General features: G+C 37.2%; 2 protein-coding genes across 6 annotated transcripts; both read right to left on the reverse strand.

Annotated features, from left to right (window-relative positions):
- Positions 1–5: 5 nt before the first annotated feature.
- skp2 (S-phase kinase-associated protein 2, E3 ubiquitin protein ligase) lies at positions 6–6691 on the reverse strand. 2 transcript variants are annotated; one of them, XM_067375332.1, is made up of 10 exons: positions 6574–6691; positions 5589–5824; positions 4748–4859; positions 4500–4643; positions 4264–4398; positions 2631–2729; positions 669–796; positions 534–585; positions 335–442; positions 6–222 (listed from the first exon to the last, which is right to left on the reverse strand). In XM_067375332.1, exons 1-10 carry the CDS (start codon positions 6585–6587, stop codon positions 21–23), a joined length of 1230 nt encoding a protein of 409 aa, XP_067231433.1. In that variant the 5' UTR covers positions 6588–6691; the 3' UTR covers positions 6–20. The 2 variants fall into 2 exon arrangements, with proteins under 2 accessions (XP_067231433.1, XP_067231432.1); XM_067375331.1 differs by having other exon boundaries at positions 4748–4862.
- A 1188-nt stretch (positions 6692–7879) lies between these two features.
- On the reverse strand, positions 7880–17681 carry si:ch73-112l6.1 (uncharacterized). Of its 4 annotated transcripts, none has more exons than XM_067376008.1 (10): positions 17522–17681; positions 15426–15520; positions 14877–15337; positions 14474–14789; positions 12602–13361; positions 12329–12469; positions 11406–11743; positions 10294–10547; positions 9989–10189; positions 7880–9710 (listed from the first exon to the last, which is right to left on the reverse strand). In XM_067376008.1, exons 2-10 carry the CDS (start codon positions 15468–15470, stop codon positions 9263–9265), a joined length of 2964 nt encoding a protein of 987 aa, XP_067232109.1. In that variant the 5' UTR covers positions 15471–15520; positions 17522–17681; the 3' UTR covers positions 7880–9262. The 4 variants fall into 4 exon arrangements, with proteins under 4 accessions (XP_067232109.1, XP_067232108.1, XP_067232106.1 ...); XM_067376007.1 differs by having other exon boundaries at positions 9989–10156; positions 12329–12511; XM_067376005.1 differs by having other exon boundaries at positions 12329–12511.
- Between the last annotated feature and the right edge of the window lie 887 nt (positions 17682–18568).

Here is an 18568-nt window from a genome sequence, read left to right on the forward strand (position 1 = left end):
ATCATCCTGGATTAAAAACATTAATGTTTGTAGATGAGTCGGCAGTGCATTCCCCAAAGCGTGCGATCTTTTCTTGATGACGAGGTGGGACGTGCCACAGTGGAGAAAGGCTGTGTGTTGATCTGTATGTGCGGTAGACCTTTACACAGAATGGGCAGGTAGCTGTCCTGTATGAGCCCAAAGACCTCCAGGGTCTGCAAATTTAGAAACTTTTCAAAGTCACTGTAGAGGGGGGAAAATGAGAAAATATTTAATCGCTTGCATGCAAAGACTATATACAGACATAAAAGCACTCGAAACTGACTTTTATTTATGAATTCAACAAATCTCTTACATGAGAGAAGCTGGGTGGATCTGATAACAACGACTCAGTCCCAGATGTCTCAGAGAGGACAGTTCCTGCAGGACGGGGAAACTGTCTGTCGTCACAAGCACGCTATCACTGTGATGAGAAAACATTACTGAATGTTAACCTCCTGCTGTTTGCCATTAGGCAGCGGATCCACAATTATCTTCCCAAATCATGAACTCACCTCAAATCTAGGTTTGTGAGGTTCGGACACCTTTTTACTATAGCTTTGACATCTGAAACACAAAAATGCATAAATTATCTTTGCATGAAATAGAAAAACGTATTTACATAAAGCAGAAATGGATGCTTTCCTCACCTTCCATGGTGAGGTTTTGTCTGTAACCACTAATGTTCAGTTGAGTGACGCTGGAGGGAATGTTGTTAGCAATGGCTTGAACGTGGAGATTGTTGAAGTCACACCATGACACGTTCATTTCTTCAATTCTGGGTTGAGAAAAAAAAAAAAAAAAAAAGTTATTATAGACTTTGATAATACATTAAAAAAAAAAAATCTCTGCTCCTCAAGCTTACTAATAATATTAATAGAAGGAAGAAATAATTTGTCCTTGAATGTACATTGATCAAAAGTGACAGTAAAAATGGGTTTATAATTTTACAAAGGATTTCAAGATTTCAAATAAATGCGGTTATTTTGAAAAAAAAAAAAGTAATGTTTTCCTCAAATATTAAGCAGCATCTGTTTTTAACACCAAGTCCGGTTTCACACCGCAAGCATCATCGGCGCGCGAACTGCAGCTGCAGAGATGCGTGAGTAATCACACTGGAAGCGTTTGTACAGTGTCACAGTAGCGGCTCCAGGCTGCATATAAAGTGAGAATTTCTTTAAAAAGACAACTATAAATTTGTTTTTATAAGTTGGTCATTTATTAACTTCATATAGTCTTGAAAGTTTGTTAACATGGGGAGGTGTACAACATATAAATGTAAAATAAAGATAAATAAATAAAAGCCTTGTGTTAACCATTGCTTCACACGAATGAGGCAAGTTTTGTGTTTTACATCATTTGCCACGTTCACATCATGTTTACAACACAGCAAATTTGGCGAAAAAAGCCAGCAAACTCGGGTTTGATTTGGGTATGCTAGAGCCTAAATAGCGGTCTGTGTAATAACTAAAATAATGTATAAACATTATTTTAGTTATTACACAGACCGCTATATAGGCTATAGCATACCCAAATCAATATAATATAATGTTTTCTGGCTAGTTTAATTTTTTTATAATACATCATACTTTAACTCAAACTGAATAATTAAAAACAAGTTTAAATTAGTAAATCTTCTATAAATAATTTAATATTAATTTTCTTTCCTTACATACTCCAAATCTTGTTAAAATACACTAGATATGCTTATTCTGTGCATTTTGAGCACTTTTTGTGTGATACCATATTTATTTTATCCATCAAAAGTGTACTTTCACTTTAATTGAAAAGTACACAGCAAAAATCAGACCCAGCGCCAAAACGATCGGGGCACTGCTGCTTCTGCTCTGCTCCTGCTACGCACAGTCTCACCGCACACAGAGACTGCAGAAAAAAATCTGCGCTGCTAATGCTCTGCCGATGCGTGCGGTTTGAAACCGGCCTAAGAAATGTATGCAAATCAGCATATTAGAATGATTTCTGAAGGATCATGTGACACTGATGACTGGAGTAATGGCTGCTAATAATTCAGCTCTGCCATCACAGAAACAAACATTTTATACATTAAAATACAAGATAATTATTTTGAATTGTAATATTTTATCTCATCACTGTTTTACTGGGCTTTTGATTAAAGAAGCTTAGGTGAGCATAAAGGTGCGGTCACATTGCACTTTTCGTTCCACTGACCTCCTTTCAAACGCATACGAATGCGTCAGACCGGAAACACAAGCTTGTGCGAAAAATTTCGCATTTCTCTGCGTTCCGAAGTTCTAGTTTTGTGAACTCTGAACTGCGAATTCGCATCACGTGAAGACGTGCTACCAGTAGAAGATCGATTCGTCACGGCATGACCTCTTGGCTGAATTAAAAGAATTATATTTTTGCAGTAAAGTCGAGTAGGTTCTATATTTTTACATTTTCAATGTATTACTTTAAGTTATGCGTTGAATTCATGTTGCTGTAGACCGTGACAGCATATCACGACCGTTACAGCATCCGAAAAAATTTCGCATGTTCAAAGTCTAGTGTGACCGCGGCTTAAGAGACCTCTCAAAAACATTGTAAAAATTGACCAACCCCAAACAGAGGTGTACATCAGTTAATCTTACCGAGTGCAAGATTTCAGCATTTCAGTCAGAGATTTAGGAGAGAAGCCAGAACAGCCACACAAATTCAGCCGGACAAACTCAGTATTTTGAGCAAGAGAACTGCAAGAAAGCAAAATAGAAATGGTTAAACGAATCTAAATGCAACAAAACTCCATTTCTACATAAAAAAACCACAAAGAAAAATAAATGCGATATCACACGAGTAGCCGTCGACATGCGTAATATCACGTGAGTAGCTGTCGATATCGCACAGCTGCTCGTGTGATATTGCTCATGTAGTAACTGATTCTGTAATGCTGTTAATCACACACAACACACAAACAAACAAAGAAAAACACACAAGATTAAAAGTCTTTTGACAGTGTAATGGCTACTTAATGTTAAAGGGTTAGTTCACCCAAAAATGAAATTTCTGTCATTAATTACTCGCCACCATGTCGTTCCAAAGCCACAAGACCTTCGTTCATGTTCAGAACACAAATTAAGATATTTGATGAAATCCGAGAGCTTCTGTCCTCCCTATATACAGCAATGTCGTAACCAATTTCAAGGCCTAGAAAGGCAGTAAAGATATTGTTAAAATAGTCCATGTGACTACAGTGGTTGAACCTTAATATTATAAAGCAACAAAAATACCTTTTGAGAGCAAAAAAACAAACAAAAATAATGACTTTATTTAACAATTTCTTTCTTCCATGTGAAGCTGTTCACATTGTAAACAGTGCAGCACTTCTAGGTTCTACATCAGAACGCCGGCTCAGTATTGGCCAACGCTGTTCACGTGAGCAGCACGACGCATGCGTGTGATGCTGACGCAGGACCCGGCCAATACCGAGTCAGCATTCTGACGTAAAACACAGAAGCGCTGCACTGTCTATACAACATAAACAGCTTAGGACAATGACAGGGAAGAGACGAATTTGTTGAATAGAGTAGTTATTTTTGCGCACAAAGTATTTGTCGCTTCATAAAATTAAGATTGAACCACTATAGTTACGTTGACTATTTTAACAATGCCTTTTCCACATTTCTGGGCCTTGAAAGTGGTAATCTATGTCTATGGATGAGTCAGAGAGGTCTCGGATTTCATCAAAAATATCTTATTTTGTGTTCTGAAGATGAACAAAGGTCTTACAGGTTTGGAACGACATGAGGGTGAGTGAGTGACTTCATTTTCATTTTTGGGTGAACTAACCTTTTAACTAAAAAAAAAAAATACAACAAGGTTCTAGAAAATCAAGAACAAATAATGTGCGTGAATCAGGCATGTTTCGCTTTATGTTTTTAATTAATGAAGCCACTAAACTTTGTTACATATTATATTGTTATATTACAATGCTATTGTATTTTGCACAGGCAATTAGCTTATTTTGTTGTAAATAAAAATCCCTGAGAATGTCACTGCTAAATACCTCAAACTATTGTGGTATTCCGCCATGTTTCTCACCGACACACCTCAACTCATAAACTCAGGGCTTAAAGAAAATCCGGTTTCCCCACTGGAGTTTATGACTTTGTGGTGGCATTCATTTGCATTCAACTCGTAAATACAATCTTTCTGACATGACTTGAATACACCAAAAATCTATGGTTAGGGTGTAGTGTGCAAAACGGCTTTTATACTATCACTTACTGAATAATACTATCAGAAAGCACCAATCCTTCGAGACTGAGATTCTGTAGATGTCTGCAGCGTAACAGGATATCTTCAAGAACAGACGTCTCCACTGTGCAGTTTGATAAATCCAGATGTTGGATGCGAAGTTTCCTGTAATTCAAATAGTACTTAATTAAAAAAAAATAAAAAATAAAACAGCAATAACAGCAGAAATTACACAACTGTGGCGCTGTGAAACACACATTACTCACTCTGTACTTTTAAAACTGGGTTGACCAATGCAGGTGTGTGGACAGCGCAGCCTCAACGCCCCAGCTGAGAGCACCTGCCCAAGCTCTGCATCTAACTGAGCTTTTCCAACCAGGTCCACACTGTGCCACAGAGACTCGTCAAACCTGCAAATGCAGAGTTTTGACTATTATTATTTATATCACAGGTGATCAGTGGTCTTCCAAACTTCCAACATGGACTTTGTAAGAAAAGGGTATCAGTAACTTACGCTAAACGATGCCAGCGCTTGCAGACCCGTGACGTCCTGAGGAGATCTTGCAGTGAGAGACGAGACAGGATTCCCAGCAAAAGCTCATCAGGTAGACTGTCCCAACACAAGCCTGCTGAGGGAGGAGCAAGAAAGCAAATTAGGCCCTCTACTAATCATACAGCCATGTTACATCTTATAAGCAATTACAATTCAGTAATTGGCCATCAAAATATTAGGGTTTTGTCAGTAGTTTCCAGGGAACTAATAAAAAGTCTGCTCATGCAACTATCCCAGGACAAAACATGTTTCCGATCAGATAAGCCTGTAAAGCCAGAATTAAAAAAAAAAAAAAAAAAAGAAGGACTATATAGTATACTGTGAGAGTATGGAGCTCACGTCCGAGGAGGGAAAACTGTCCAAAATGAGCAAAAATATGCAACTTGGTGCAGTATAAAATGTAAGATAAAATGTACAACACTGAGATTTCTTTATATCAGACTACTTATATAAAATGCATACAAATATTAGGTGTCACTCCTAAAAATGTCATAAAAAGTTTTATGATCAACGCTCTATTGCTTTTCATTGTGGGTGCAAAATGTAATGCAATGCAATATAAAAAGACTGAAAAATAAACATTCCTCAAAGGCCACATAAATTATACTTGATACTTGCACATTAACATGATTTTTTTAAATAATAAAAAGTGTGGATAATCCAGTAAACCTGAGTTGCATCAGTTCAGTAAATGTTCACCTTGAAATATTATTTATAATAAAAGTATGAACTATCAATCAGAAGGCAAAATGCATGATGTAGATTTTGTAAATTACAGGGCTAAAAATTCTCAGTCACAAACCTGATGATTCTCTTCTTTTTCTGGGACGTCTGGCTAGAACAAATATGTTTTCCTCATTTTCTTTCCCTTTTGCAGAAGTCAGGAGCTTTTTGTGCGGGGGTGACCACTGCTGGATGAGCTCGTTTGGAGTGTTTTCAATGTCTAGACCCCCGCTGCAGGAGGGCCGCTTTTTGCATTTAGTCCTCTGAGGCCTGCACAAGGATCCCTCCAAATTCTCACTCAGTTCTTGAAACGGCCTACATAAAAACAAAGAAACATCACCATTTCTTGTTGTTAAAAGGATATATAACGTTAGAGGTAACGTTAGCAGCAGAACCGCAATATGAAACCATATCCTCGAGCTCAAACCACTAAGATTGTAACTATTAGATAAGTTCAGCCTGCAACAATCTATAAAAAGTTCTCACTACACAATATGTAAGTTACTATTTGAGAAAACACTGACAGCATTACACCAGTTTTGATAGTTTTATAGCCTACTGTAAATTCCACGCTCACTTTACAAGTTCTGGGATGCCCGCCATTTGTCGCGAGCGCCTCTATACGTTACTAAAAATAGTCACCGCACTAGTTTGTCTTATAGAAAAACAAAAATATATATAAAGCAATGAAACCACTAAATAGGTGTAAAGAACTTTCAGAACTTACATTTACTAATATAAATTCACGATTGGTGAAAAAGTCATCCTCGCGCGTCACAACACAACTAGTGTGGCGCGCGCCAACAGCACATTCGACTAAAATGTATAAAAAGCGTCCTGTAAAACGATCCACCAGTGATCTAAAGCCATGTTTTAACAAGTTGTGTTCAGTGCTTCTTATAATTACACCAAAAAGTTATATAAGTGATGAAAAACACCAAAGTGGAGGGAGAATTCAAAAAAGTAGTATACAGAAACACACACAAGTCTCTAAATTTCATTAAATACGCGCTATATAAAATACAAATCATAATTCAGGTTTGCTTAATAAAATATCATATTACCTTTCGTTTGACATCCTGACTTTGTAGTATTGCTAAAATTAATAACTTCTGCAAACTTTCAGAAACAGCAAGGCTCCCCCTGTCCCTCGCGCAGGCTGGCGGCGCATTTAAACCTGACTCTGGACCGCCTGTCCTGCTGCGATGCCATTGGCTCCAATGTGGGTCGCCGGAAGTGATGCATATTTACAGCGTAATGGAGGAATATTGACTTGCCGCCCTCTACTGTGGAGGACTAAACACCATCATACGTTTTTTTGCCATGTCGAGACCATGGTCGAGACCTATGGTCGAGACATGCAAGATGAAGTTACTTTCATCCCAAAAGTACAAATGAAACTGATGCACACAATCACCCATTACAGGCACTAGAAACTTGTGGCTCTGCAGGTGTGCTTGGGTTCCCACAAGGATTTTCTAGCAACTGCTCATCTGTGCCAGGTCCCAACACAAGCCTTGAGGAAGGAGCAAGAAAACAAATTATGATCTCTACTGCTCATAAAGTCTGTTACAGCATATAAGTAATTACAATTCAAGCTATTTAAAAATGAAATTTTACAGTGTGCTGACCTCTGGTGCAGTTATGTACAAAGAATCCTAATTTCGAGTCCAGGCTTGTGGTTTTTGACAGCTGTATATTTTTTATAATCAAAAAGAATCGCTACATTTTTCAAAAAGAATCGCTATATTTCCCAAAAGAATCACTACATTTCAAAAAGAATCTCTACTTTTTCAAAAAGAATCGCTACGTTTCCTAAAGTTATTCAAAACAATTGATACACTTCCCAAAAAGAAATTAATTAATTTCAAAAATGAATCTTTTCAAAAATTAATCATTTCTTTCCTAAATGCATCTTTTCGAAAAAAGAATCGATTATTTTCCAAATGAAACTTTTCGATAATGAATCAATTATTTTAGAAAATCGCTACTTTTCAAAAATGAATCGCTACTTCTTTTTTTAAATGAATCGCTACTTTTTCAAAATGAATTGCTACTTTGTCCAAAATTAATCTGTATTTTTTTCAAAATGAATCTACTTTTCAAAATGAATCACTACTTTTCTATAATTCTTCTAAGATTCTTTTAAAAAAAATGAATTTTTTTTTTTTTAATCAATCCCTACTTTTCTTTTTGAAAGAATCACTACAATTTAAAAAAGAATCGCTACTTATGTAAAACACATTGATACATTCAACAAAAGTCAATACATTTAATCAAAACGCATCGATACATTTATTCAAAAACAATCGATGGATTTAAAACACTCAATACATTCCAAAACAATCAATACATTTATTCAAAGCGCATCAGTATTTATTCAAAAATATTTTATACATTTATTCAAAAACAATCAATACATTTTGTTCTAAAACACATTTCAATAACGATTGTTTTGCAGAGATATGAGATTTCAATGACGGTCGGTTTTGCTGGGTTATGAGATTTCAACGATTGTCGGTTTTGTTCCGTTACAAGATTTCAATGACGGACGGATTTATTTGGTTATGGGATTTCAAAGATGGTTGGTTTTGCTGGGTTTTGAAATTTCTATGATGGTCAGTTTTGTTCCTTTATGAGATTTGAATTAAAATAAACGAACTGTTTTACTGAAGTTTATGAACTGGATTGCACAGATGCAGCGCACACACATTGAATCAGTCACATGTTCTTACTGCACGCTCTCACTTGCCAACGAGCACCTAATCTTCCTGGGCTGGTGTCCCCAGCGCTCGCTGATGACAGCCAGCATGTCTGGGAGCAGGCCAGCATATCCGAGCAAGGCATCCTTTTTTCCCATAACAGCAGACTGGGTGGTGTCTCCTCCATTACGCTCCTGTTGATGGGCGGCCAGCACCATGGCTGCGTACCCAATGTTTTTGGACAGTAACCATTTAAAGGTTTACCCCAGTACTGGCTGAACTGTTGGGCACTCTCATTTGGCTGTTGTGCAATCACTTTTGTACTTTTTATTTTCTGTGACATATTAGGTGGAACAGAACTATTATTTGATGACTGTGAAAAGATTATATTGTTTGTTTGATGCTAAAAAAGAAATATAAAATAATTTGTTTAACCATTTTGCTTCCACATTTGTGATAAGGTGAGATGTATCACATATGTATGAGTTATATTTTTTTAATAGTAGAACTTATACAGAAAAAGTCTAGTAACAAAAAAGACAAGCTTTTAATTGCAGATCAATGATGTGTGTTTATTGAAAATAAATAAACAAAATGTGTTCCTAATATTGGTAAAGCAGCATGGTAAAGCAACTGTTTCTTGTGATGGTGTATTGTGTATGCACTTTGTGTGTACGCCAAGGTTTGAAAAATACAAATCGGTCCTATGTAAATAAAGTCAAATCAAAGGAAAAAGACACCAAAATTATGTAATATTTGTTCACCATGTATAGTTATTGTACACATAATTACAGCAAATTATTAAATTGTAAATAAACCTCAATGTTAAATGTGTTCATTTAAGAAAGAAATATTCACTGAGATAAGAATAAAAAATAGAAATTATTGCCATTTCACAAATAACATACCGGTAAGTGAGAAACAAAATTTATAATTTCATTTATAGAAATAATTTTTGGCTATTACCTAGATGATTAAAGTATATATAAAACAATGGAACATACAAATAACAAATTATATATATCAAAAAACAGAAAATGTCCATGTTGGCTCACTTTGCTCTCCTCATCTCCTCCATCCATTGCCCTACAGTCTTTCCAGAGGCTCTAGCACAAAAGTGGACTCCGCGGAACTGGCTGTGACCAAACTCTTTTGTCTTTGGTTTGCCACACTTTTGACAAAGATACTGCTCGGAAAGCCGCTTCATAGGTAACCCTCGCTGGGCTGCTTCTTCCTCTGCCTTCCTGCGCCGCCAAGCGGTGGTCCGAGGCACCTTTGGACTAGGGAGCCTGGTGGCAGCAGCTCTTTGCTCTGGGTCTGGTCGTAAGGTTGGGGAATCAGGAGGCTTGGGACCTCCAATCACCACTTTAATTACATCTCCATATTGAAGGGGCTCTGGAACGTTGTGCGACACAGGAAGTAGGAGCTCAGAAGCCATCATGTGGTCAATGTTTTGGTCCAAAACCAAGTGTTCTTGCCCCTGTTTCCTTGCATTGTACCTATTTACAGAAGCGATGATACAATAATTAATCAGTATGTATATACAAATTGATCTACAACTCCATATTAATAATCGTTAACACTTTGTTTTGATGGTCCACTTTTCCACCATCGGGCTGAACGGTTCTATGTCAACTTATTCTACTAATCCTAACAGTCTACTAATACTCTAATGAGAGTTCACTGACATGTAGGTTCAACGTTACTTCTAGTCAACAGAATGTCTAAAGGGAACCATCGAAATAAAGTGTAACATAATCATCAATTATTGACTCACCACTGGCACAATGTCTGCTGATTTATCTCAAAGAGCTGTAACCGTGTCTGGGTTGAGATGGCAGTGCTGTCCTGAACAATGTCCCTAATCATGTTGTAGTCCCTGAGGACGGCATCCCACCTGTTCTCCCTGACACCAGCGATGGTCTGACCGGCGGGGTGAATGTGGCTGAGAGCGAGGCAAATGGCAGCGACAAGCCGGCTTACAATGAAGCACATTTGTGGAACAAATCAAAAAGGTATTTTTAAGGTAATTTCAGTAAAGATAAAAAAATGTATGATGTTTTAATTGTCTGGCACACATACCTCTTCAGACCATCTATACACGGAGTCACAATGGTATTGGTATGGCTGTTGTTAAAGTGTTGTTTGTTTTCGGGCTGTGTCGGGTGGACGACACCACGCTTGTCATGCTCTGATAGCTTATCCCACAGAGTGACAATCTCGTCCACCTTTCGCTGTGTGACAAATCCATGATTTCTAAGCTCAACTAAACTGTTGGCCAGGTTAATAACACGGTCATACCCAGGAGCACCATCAGGCCCCATGCATTTTTCCTCCTGAGGAAAAAAAAAAAAAAAAAAAGAGGAATAAAATAAAAGGAGCACAAACCAAGGGTAGTTTTTTTTTTTTTTAAATAAAGGCAATATAACTGGCAAACTTGGGTTAAAGGGTTAGTCCAACCAAAAACTCTGTCATTAATTACTCACCCTCATGTCGTTCCAAACCCATAAGACCTTAATTTATCGTTGGAACACAAATTAAGATATTTTTGATAAAAACCATGAGCTTTCTGGCCTCCGAAAGACTGCAACGTTATTAGCGTTTCCGGGTTCCATGTCAAAACAAAAAAAAAAAATATCGAAAGAAAACAGAACAGAAATTAATAGAATATAAATAAAAAACAAAAAACATCAAGTAAAAATAAAAAAATTTAATTAAATTAAAACTAAAAATATTATCAAGTTAATTCTATCAGAGGCCACAAAGCTCACAGATTTCATCAAAAATATCTTAATTTGTGTTCTGAAGATGAACAAGGTTCACGGGTTTAGATCGACATGAGAGTGTGTCATTAATGACATAATTTTTTTTTTTGAGTGAACTAACCCTTTAAGAGGACAGATACATGCTGTGTGAAGAGTGGGAAATAACTTTTTTGTCAACCAACCAGTCCCATGTGAATGTGTTTTCTATATAAAGAACACATTTTTAAGACAATGTAAAAATAAAATAAATAAATAATACAAAAAACCCATATAAATAACTTTGTTCAATCAATACTTTTTCCCAAAACTGTGCACATGTGCAAAACTTTACAAATAGCTAGTTGAGATAACACTTATGAAGTCACGTTCCTATTATCTGTAATTCAATAGTGCAGGGCTTTTTTTTTTTTTACAGTGAACAACACTTACATTATCATCTTCCTGTGTGATGCTCTGAGGCGTGAACTGGTCTGCAGCGTATGGCTCATCCTTTATAGGCCCAGAGGTGGAAGACACTATTGGATCCGGTTGGGATATTGATAGGCCGATGGAAACGGATTGCGGAAGCACTGCCTGAACTTGAAGTGATTTGAGGCTGAATTCCAAGAACTCTGGTGATTTAAGGTCATTAAAACCTGAACCCTCATATTCCAGGTCAACCTCCAGCTGCTCATCACTTCCATCAGGTGCATCAGGACCCATGATGCCGTCCACCTCCAACACTCTGTTGGTTTGAGAATACAGATACTCCACTCCTATGAGCTCACCTGTGCAAACAGTATGTCACTAGAGTGGTTCATTATTTAAGTAATCAAAAACAAGACAAAATGGACTAAATACTAATACAGCATGGCAAATATACACTATCTTTCAAAAGTTTGGGGCCGGTAAGATTTTTAAATGTTTATAAACAAAGCCTTTTTAAAATAACTGTTTTCATTTTAATATATTTTAAAATGTAATTTATTCTTATGATGACAAGGCAGAATTTTCAGCATCGTTACTCCAGTCTTCAGTGTCACATGATCCTTCAGAAATCATTCTAATATGCTGATTTGCTTCTCAAGAAACATTTATTTTTATTCGTGGGTACTGTTTATTAATCCCTGGGCACGATTTGTTAAACCAAGGGAACAGTTTAAGAATTCGTGAGCATAGTATATAAACTGAGGGAACAGATTGCAAAAAAAATTTTTTTTTTCTCCTAAAGGTGACATGCCGGGCTCCGTATTACATATATACGGCATGGTAAAAAAAAAAAAATAATAATAAATAAAAAAATAAAAATAAAAACAAATCACAGTTTTTCAGTCATGAATATATACACATAGTACAAACATGCAATGCATTACCAGTGTAAACTCCTGGGCTACTGTGATCCTCAGCCAGTTTACAGCCTAGAAACTTCTGGCTCAGACAGTTTGCATAGTGCTGCAGCGGACTGCCTTCATCAACATCAACAGATTGCGCCTTGTTCCACTGCACTACCCCTTCTAGCAGATAAACATGGAAGTACAAGTCATTTGTACTTGTACCTAAAAAAGAAAAAAAGAGAACTTATAAAAACATTTGAAGCGAAGTTGAAACAATTTACAGAAATAACACAATTTATGGGTCATGCAAACCTGGAATGAAGTGGTTCAGATACTGATGGAATGCTTCAAGGGATTCTACACCACGTGCACAGTGGTACAGAGGAAGAACTAACCCTCCTCTGGTAACCTCTCTAAACTTCCTGTAAAGCTGGATGCCTGGAGGGTCCTGGATACACCGAAGATGGCATTGTTGGGCTGGCCAGATCTCTTCCATCCTCTCCTGGACCAACAGTTTGTTGCCCATGAAGTCTGTGGCTCCCATGAAGTCTTTCAACAGCTGTTCAATGAGCTGCTTGGTCACCTGAGCCTCACGTGTCCAGTAGCGGCAGTGCCTTACCAACTCTTTGGCAGTGGGCTTCCCGATTGCTTTGGCATCTTGTCGCAGCTCCTGTTGCTTGGCTTCTTGCAGTCTTTTTAAATCTCCAGCATCCCACTCAAATATACAGGAGAAGAGCCGTCCCATGAAGGGGCCGTACAGCGGGTGGCTTTCTGAAGTGACGCCTGCTGCGAACCGCTGCATAAACTGCCATGCGTCCAGCCTGACAACCAGCTGGTCCCACTCGTGGAACATAGCTTCCATTTTGCTCTTGCCTGTTGTGGAACAACAGTCCTGGTCTACGTACAGAACCTGGGGAGGAGGTTCTCCGGCTCGCCGGTAACGTTCCATCAAGCCGGAGCACATGGGTAGCAGGCCCTCTCCCTCTGTTTGGGTTAGGACACACATTAGGACCTGGCCATTCTCATTTCCTATATTTGTGGCCCACACAGCTGAATTGTGTTTCTTAGTGACCTAAAGATGGATGAAAAGACCTGGTAAATGCTACTAGATGAATCTTAGTGTTATGTGGGTCAATGATGCTTATTCTTTTATCTGGATCTGTTCATTTATTTAAAAAAAATACAGTTAAAATCAATTTTTTATGATGGAATAAAATTAATTCTGATATTATGATAAAAATTTCAGGCCCTGATATCATGATTAAGAAAACATTTGAATTAAATTATTTTAAAAATAAAACAACATTTTATTATAATTCCTCAGAAAAAAATGAATATTTTATTTTAACAAAACGTATTAATATTTATGAGATCCAACAAACATGCAAAAAAAAAAGAAGGAAATAATATCTTATGACTGAGTGTCAAGGCCTACAAAGTCTTAAAATATCAGATAATTTGATGTTTTTATAACATGGAAATATTACAGTACTTAAAAATGTTGTAAAATGTTATACAATGTCCCCCCAAAAAACTTAATGATATATATAATAATTATTTACGAAATTAATTAATAGCTATTTACATTGATTGTTTATTAATGATTAAAATGTGTTTGCTCACATCTATTCAGGTGTATGTTACATATGTTATTCATACTTTGTTCATGAATACATCACATGACATTTTTAGAGTCATTAAATTTAATTTTGCCTTAAAAATTATCTTCAAAACCACATGAAACCAACATAAATACAAACAGTAAATTAAATGTAAGCTTCATTTTTCTTTGTCATGGATATTCTTATACACTACTTTTTTCATCAATATTAAGCAGCAATAATAATAAATGTTTCTTGAGCACCAAATCAGCATATTAGCATGATTTCTGAAGGATCATGTGACACTGAAGACTGGAGTAATGATGCTGAAATTAAGCTTTGCCATAACAGGAATAAAATAATTTTTATAATTTTATAATAATTTTTTTTTAATATATTAAAATAAAAAAACAGTTATTTTAAATTATAATAATATGTTATAATATTACTGTTTTAACTGTACTTTTGATCAAATAAATGCAGCCTTGGTCAGCATAACAGATTTTAAAACTTTTGAACGGTAGTGTATGTCATTAACACAAATACTGCAATAAATGCATAAAATGTAATTGTGTCTTCTCACCTTCTCGGTGGAGGCCATCTTCAGGATGGAGCCGTAGATGGAAGTGACCCTGGCCTTCATCTCTCCGAGTCGTGTCAAAACATCCTTTGCATATACTGCCAACAGCAAAGATGGAGAAGGCACTGGCCTCATCTGTGGCACCCTGACAGAAACAGCGCTAAGATCTTGAAACTGGTTCAATACAGAGAGGTACTCTGCGGCCTGAGCCATCCACCGCTCCTTATGCCGGACACAAAGGTGATGGTACATCTCTGTTGCACTCTTCCCTGGTGTCCGACACCGCATCAATCTAACAAGTTCTTTATCGCAAGACAGCCTTTGAGTGAAAAACACACACAAAAATCAAACCCAGAGTATTTAACACATCTTTACAATGTTTTGATAGTCAAACAACTCAGCCTACCTGTAGGTTAGGACTGCGGGGAATTTCTCACGATGGATAAGATCCAATTGATCCAGAATGTCTTGTGACCAGCCTGCCACCTTCTTCTTGCAAGAAGAGCACTCCAGGTACTCTGTGGCAATGAAATACCACCCGCTCATGTCCAAAACCCTCCGGACGGTGTTGTGCAGCCCACAAGGCCTCAAATAATTGCCGAGACGACGGCAGTTGGGCTTCGTGCACACTAGCCTGTATGCCCACATGCGGCTAGGCATCCAAAGGAACAGCCTGCTCTGAAAGAACGGGTCAGGAAGAGGAGGAGGCTGTGCATACAACAACTGGGGTCCAGGGGGTGACCACCACAGCTGCAGAGGTTCAGTCAGCGTCAACTTCCCAGATGCATCTCTGATGAAGAGAGTCTTACTGACCCAGAGATGTAGCTCTTTTGGCAGCGTATGCTTCCAACCCTCTGGTAGTAAAAGCTGTTGAAGAAACAGAGAGAAAGAAGTTGAATGTGCAAATGTTTTCATTATTCTGCAAAATGAGGGCCACAGCTACCATTTGACTTACTTCTTCAGGAGGATCAGGAAGCTTTTCACCTGCTTGTTGAGCCATTTGTGATGAGGGTTAGCGTGTTCGCAGCTAGGAGGACTGGCACACACAAGCTAATGTTAAAGGAAAAAAAAAAAAATATATATATATATATATATATACACTGAAACACAGAAACCATAAATAAAGTTTTTATTTAACCTGGAAACCAAAACTAAAAATGAAATTTTGGTAATTAAATTTGGGGACTTGATCTCTTTATGTGGTTCATGTTCAATTTCTTCGACAGCGGGTCACCTCTCAATAATTCAGCCCAACAGATTTTCCATTTTGCTACTCAAGCATCACTTTCGGACATGGTGAAGTGAGTTGGATGCAATGACAATGTCAAAATGCACCGTCAGAGAAGCACTAATTAAACGTCACAGTTTCAGTCAATGATCTCGTCTCTCCAAAACTATTTCTACCAAAAACAATTTTTCCCCGGCTGTTTTTTCCCAGACACGAGGCATTGGAACAGCGAGACATGCCCCATGACCCAGTGTCAACAGTGTTAAGGTTAACTAAAACTATTCACGTTATTGCAAACTGAAATAAAATGTAATTATTAGATGAAAAGCTTAAAGCTAAAAGAAAATTAGAAATGCTGTCTTGTAAATAACTGAAATAAAATAAGTTGAAGTACTAAATTACTAAAACTTAAATTAAGAAAATAAATCTAAATAGAATATTTAAATTCTATAAGAATATAAATAATACTAAAATAACACTGAGCTTAGGTGCCTGACCTCAGTGATGCTCGTGTCTGGATGAGCATTTATTTTAAAATCATGGTTAAAAAGCATTAAAGGATTAGTCCACTTTCAAATAAGATTTTCCTGATAATTTACTCACCCCATTCAAAAAGCTTACGCTGCATGTCCTACGCCTTCCCTATTCAACTAACGGGACGAACGCGGCGGCAGTTTCGTTTTTTTCCGTAAGTAGAATAGGAAAGGAGTAGGACATACAACGTAAGCTTTTTGAAGAATACAGAAAGTGGAAGCACGTACAAGGTGATCATTTATTTATATAAAGCATATACAGTTGTATTTTTGTAGAAAATGACTGATCGTTTCGCTAGATAAGACCCTGATTCCTCATCTGGTATCGTTTAAAGCCCTTTGAAGCTGCACTGAAACTGTAATTTTGACTTTCAACCATCTAGAGGCCATTGAAGTCCACTATAAGGAGAAAGATCCTGGAATGTTTTCATCAAAAACCTTAATTTCTTTTTGACTGAAGAAAGAAAGACATGAACATCATGGATGACATGGGGTGAGTAAATTATCAGGAAAAGTTTATTTGAAAGTGGACTAATCCTTTAAAGGACAAAACTGAGTTTACCCTCACACCTGAATGGCTTTGTTCTGTGAAACCCAAAACAAGATATTTGAAAAATGTATTGGAAAAGTTTATGTGCATAAAATGAAAGTCAAACGGGGTCCAATGTAGTTGGCAGTGTTAAAGTTATTTTCAAAGGAGTTCAGAAGGCTTCAGGTCTGGGCTTTGTGCAGTCAAGTTCTTCCACACCAGACTCAGTGAATAATTTCTGTATGGGCCTCGCTTTTTGCACAACGACATTGTCATGCTAGAACAGAAAAGACCCTCCCTAAACTGTTGCGACTAATTTGGAAGCACAGAATTTTCTGGAATGTCATTGTATGGTGTGGCACTGAGATTTGTTTTCACTGGAATTACTGTAATGGCCAAACCTGACAAGGGGGTGTCCACATACTTTTGGCGATATACTGGCACTTTAATCATTCTCACGAAAGCATGTTAGTATACATAATACATGTGTTATTATTGTTAGTATAATTTAAAAGTGCGTACAACTAAAAACAATACAATGCCAATACCGCTTACAAAACGACACCGTTTACTGTGTAATACAATATGTCATGATTGTAAAGAGGCAAAATTGTTGACCCCAAGATGAAACTCCGTGCATTAATACACCAAATCGCCATGATAACTCGCGCATGGGCATCTATCAACAACATGCAACGTTTACTAACAACATGTGTTTCAAACTCACCTGAAACGAATCATAGTAAACTTACAAGTCTTACCTTGAGGACGCCTAAATCAAATAGAGACAGCGCAGATATATCAGCAAACGGCTCACGCCAAGAACTGTTAATTTTGTTTTCTGAAATAAGAGTGTGTTGTTTTGTGTTCCGCGCGTGCACGAGCAGTCACACTCGTGTGGACCTCAAGAGCAGCGAGACTACGATCAGAGACATTGCAAGAGATTGAGACTTCCCACTCCTATTGGAGTGAATGAGGAAAATCATAGCGCTCAACAATTAGCCCCGCCCTGCAGCTTAAAGAGCCAATCGCTATTTTCATAATGGCTCGCCCGTTTGTTTACTCTTTACTGCGCATGTGCATTAGACAAGCTGGTAATGCACCGTCGCAGTCAGATGTTATTCATGATGGTATATCAATTTAAAGGGATAGTTCACCCAAAAATGAAAATTCTATCATCATTTACTCACCCTCAAGTTGTTCCAAACCTGTATAATTTTCTTTGTTATGTTGAACACAAAGGAAGATATTCTGAAGAATGTGTTAAACTGAACAGTTTTGGGGCACCATTGACTTCCATGGTAGTTTTTTTCCTACTATGGAAGTCAAAGGTGCCCAAAAGCGGCCTGGTTACAAACGTTCTTCAAAATATCTTCCTTTGTGTTCAACAGAACAAAGAAATTTATAAATTCTTTAAACGGAACCGGACATTGATGGATATTCCTAAAACATTCATAAGATAACAAATCACCATTAGAGTTTGATGCAAAAACGTGAGAAAATGAGATCCAGGGAGTCCAGCAATGATTATGTCAGAGATTAAATTTGAATAGGGAATAACAAATGTATTAATTAAAAATTACAGAGACAAAAAAATTCATTAAGTAATTAATAGTTAATAACAAAATTTAGAGTATTGTAAAATCCAGAGTAGATGAAGATCAGAATATACAGAAAGAAGGAACAAAATTAAGACATTTGCAGAATAAAATGAGAGATAGAAGAGAAGAAGCAGAAGAGCAAAGAAAAGCGAAGGAAAAGCTAAACTATTAAAGACCCCGTCTGTTTTATACCATAAGCTTAGGGAA

Source organism: Chanodichthys erythropterus, chromosome 22 (genome assembly GCF_024489055.1).
Source record: "Chanodichthys erythropterus isolate Z2021 chromosome 22, ASM2448905v1, whole genome shotgun sequence".
NCBI lineage: Eukaryota > Metazoa > Chordata > Actinopteri > Cypriniformes > Xenocyprididae > Chanodichthys > Chanodichthys erythropterus.

Bases quoted from the DNA above. Each gene is read 5' to 3' on its own strand.
- si:ch73-112l6.1 (XM_067376005.1), bottom strand. From the start codon at position 15,470: ATGGCTCAACAAGCAGGTGAAAAGCTTCCTGATCCTCCTGAAGAA. The intron at 12,512-12,601 runs GTTTGCATGACC...TTTCTTTTTTAG, and splicing joins TCTGAACCACTTCATTCCAG to GTACAAGTACAAATGACTTG. The intron at 10,548-11,405 runs GTAAGTGTTGTT...TTTTTTCCTCAG, and splicing joins TCACACAGGAAGATGATAAT to GAGGAAAAATGCATGGGGCC.
- skp2 (XM_067375331.1), bottom strand. The intron at 4,863-5,588 runs GTTTGTGACTGA...CTCCTCCCTCAG, and splicing joins AAAAAGAAGAGAATCATCAG to CAGGCTTGTGTTGGGACAGT. The intron at 4,644-4,747 runs GTAAGTTACTGA...CTGCATTTGCAG, and splicing joins AAGCGCTGGCATCGTTTAGC to GTTTGACGAGTCTCTGTGGC.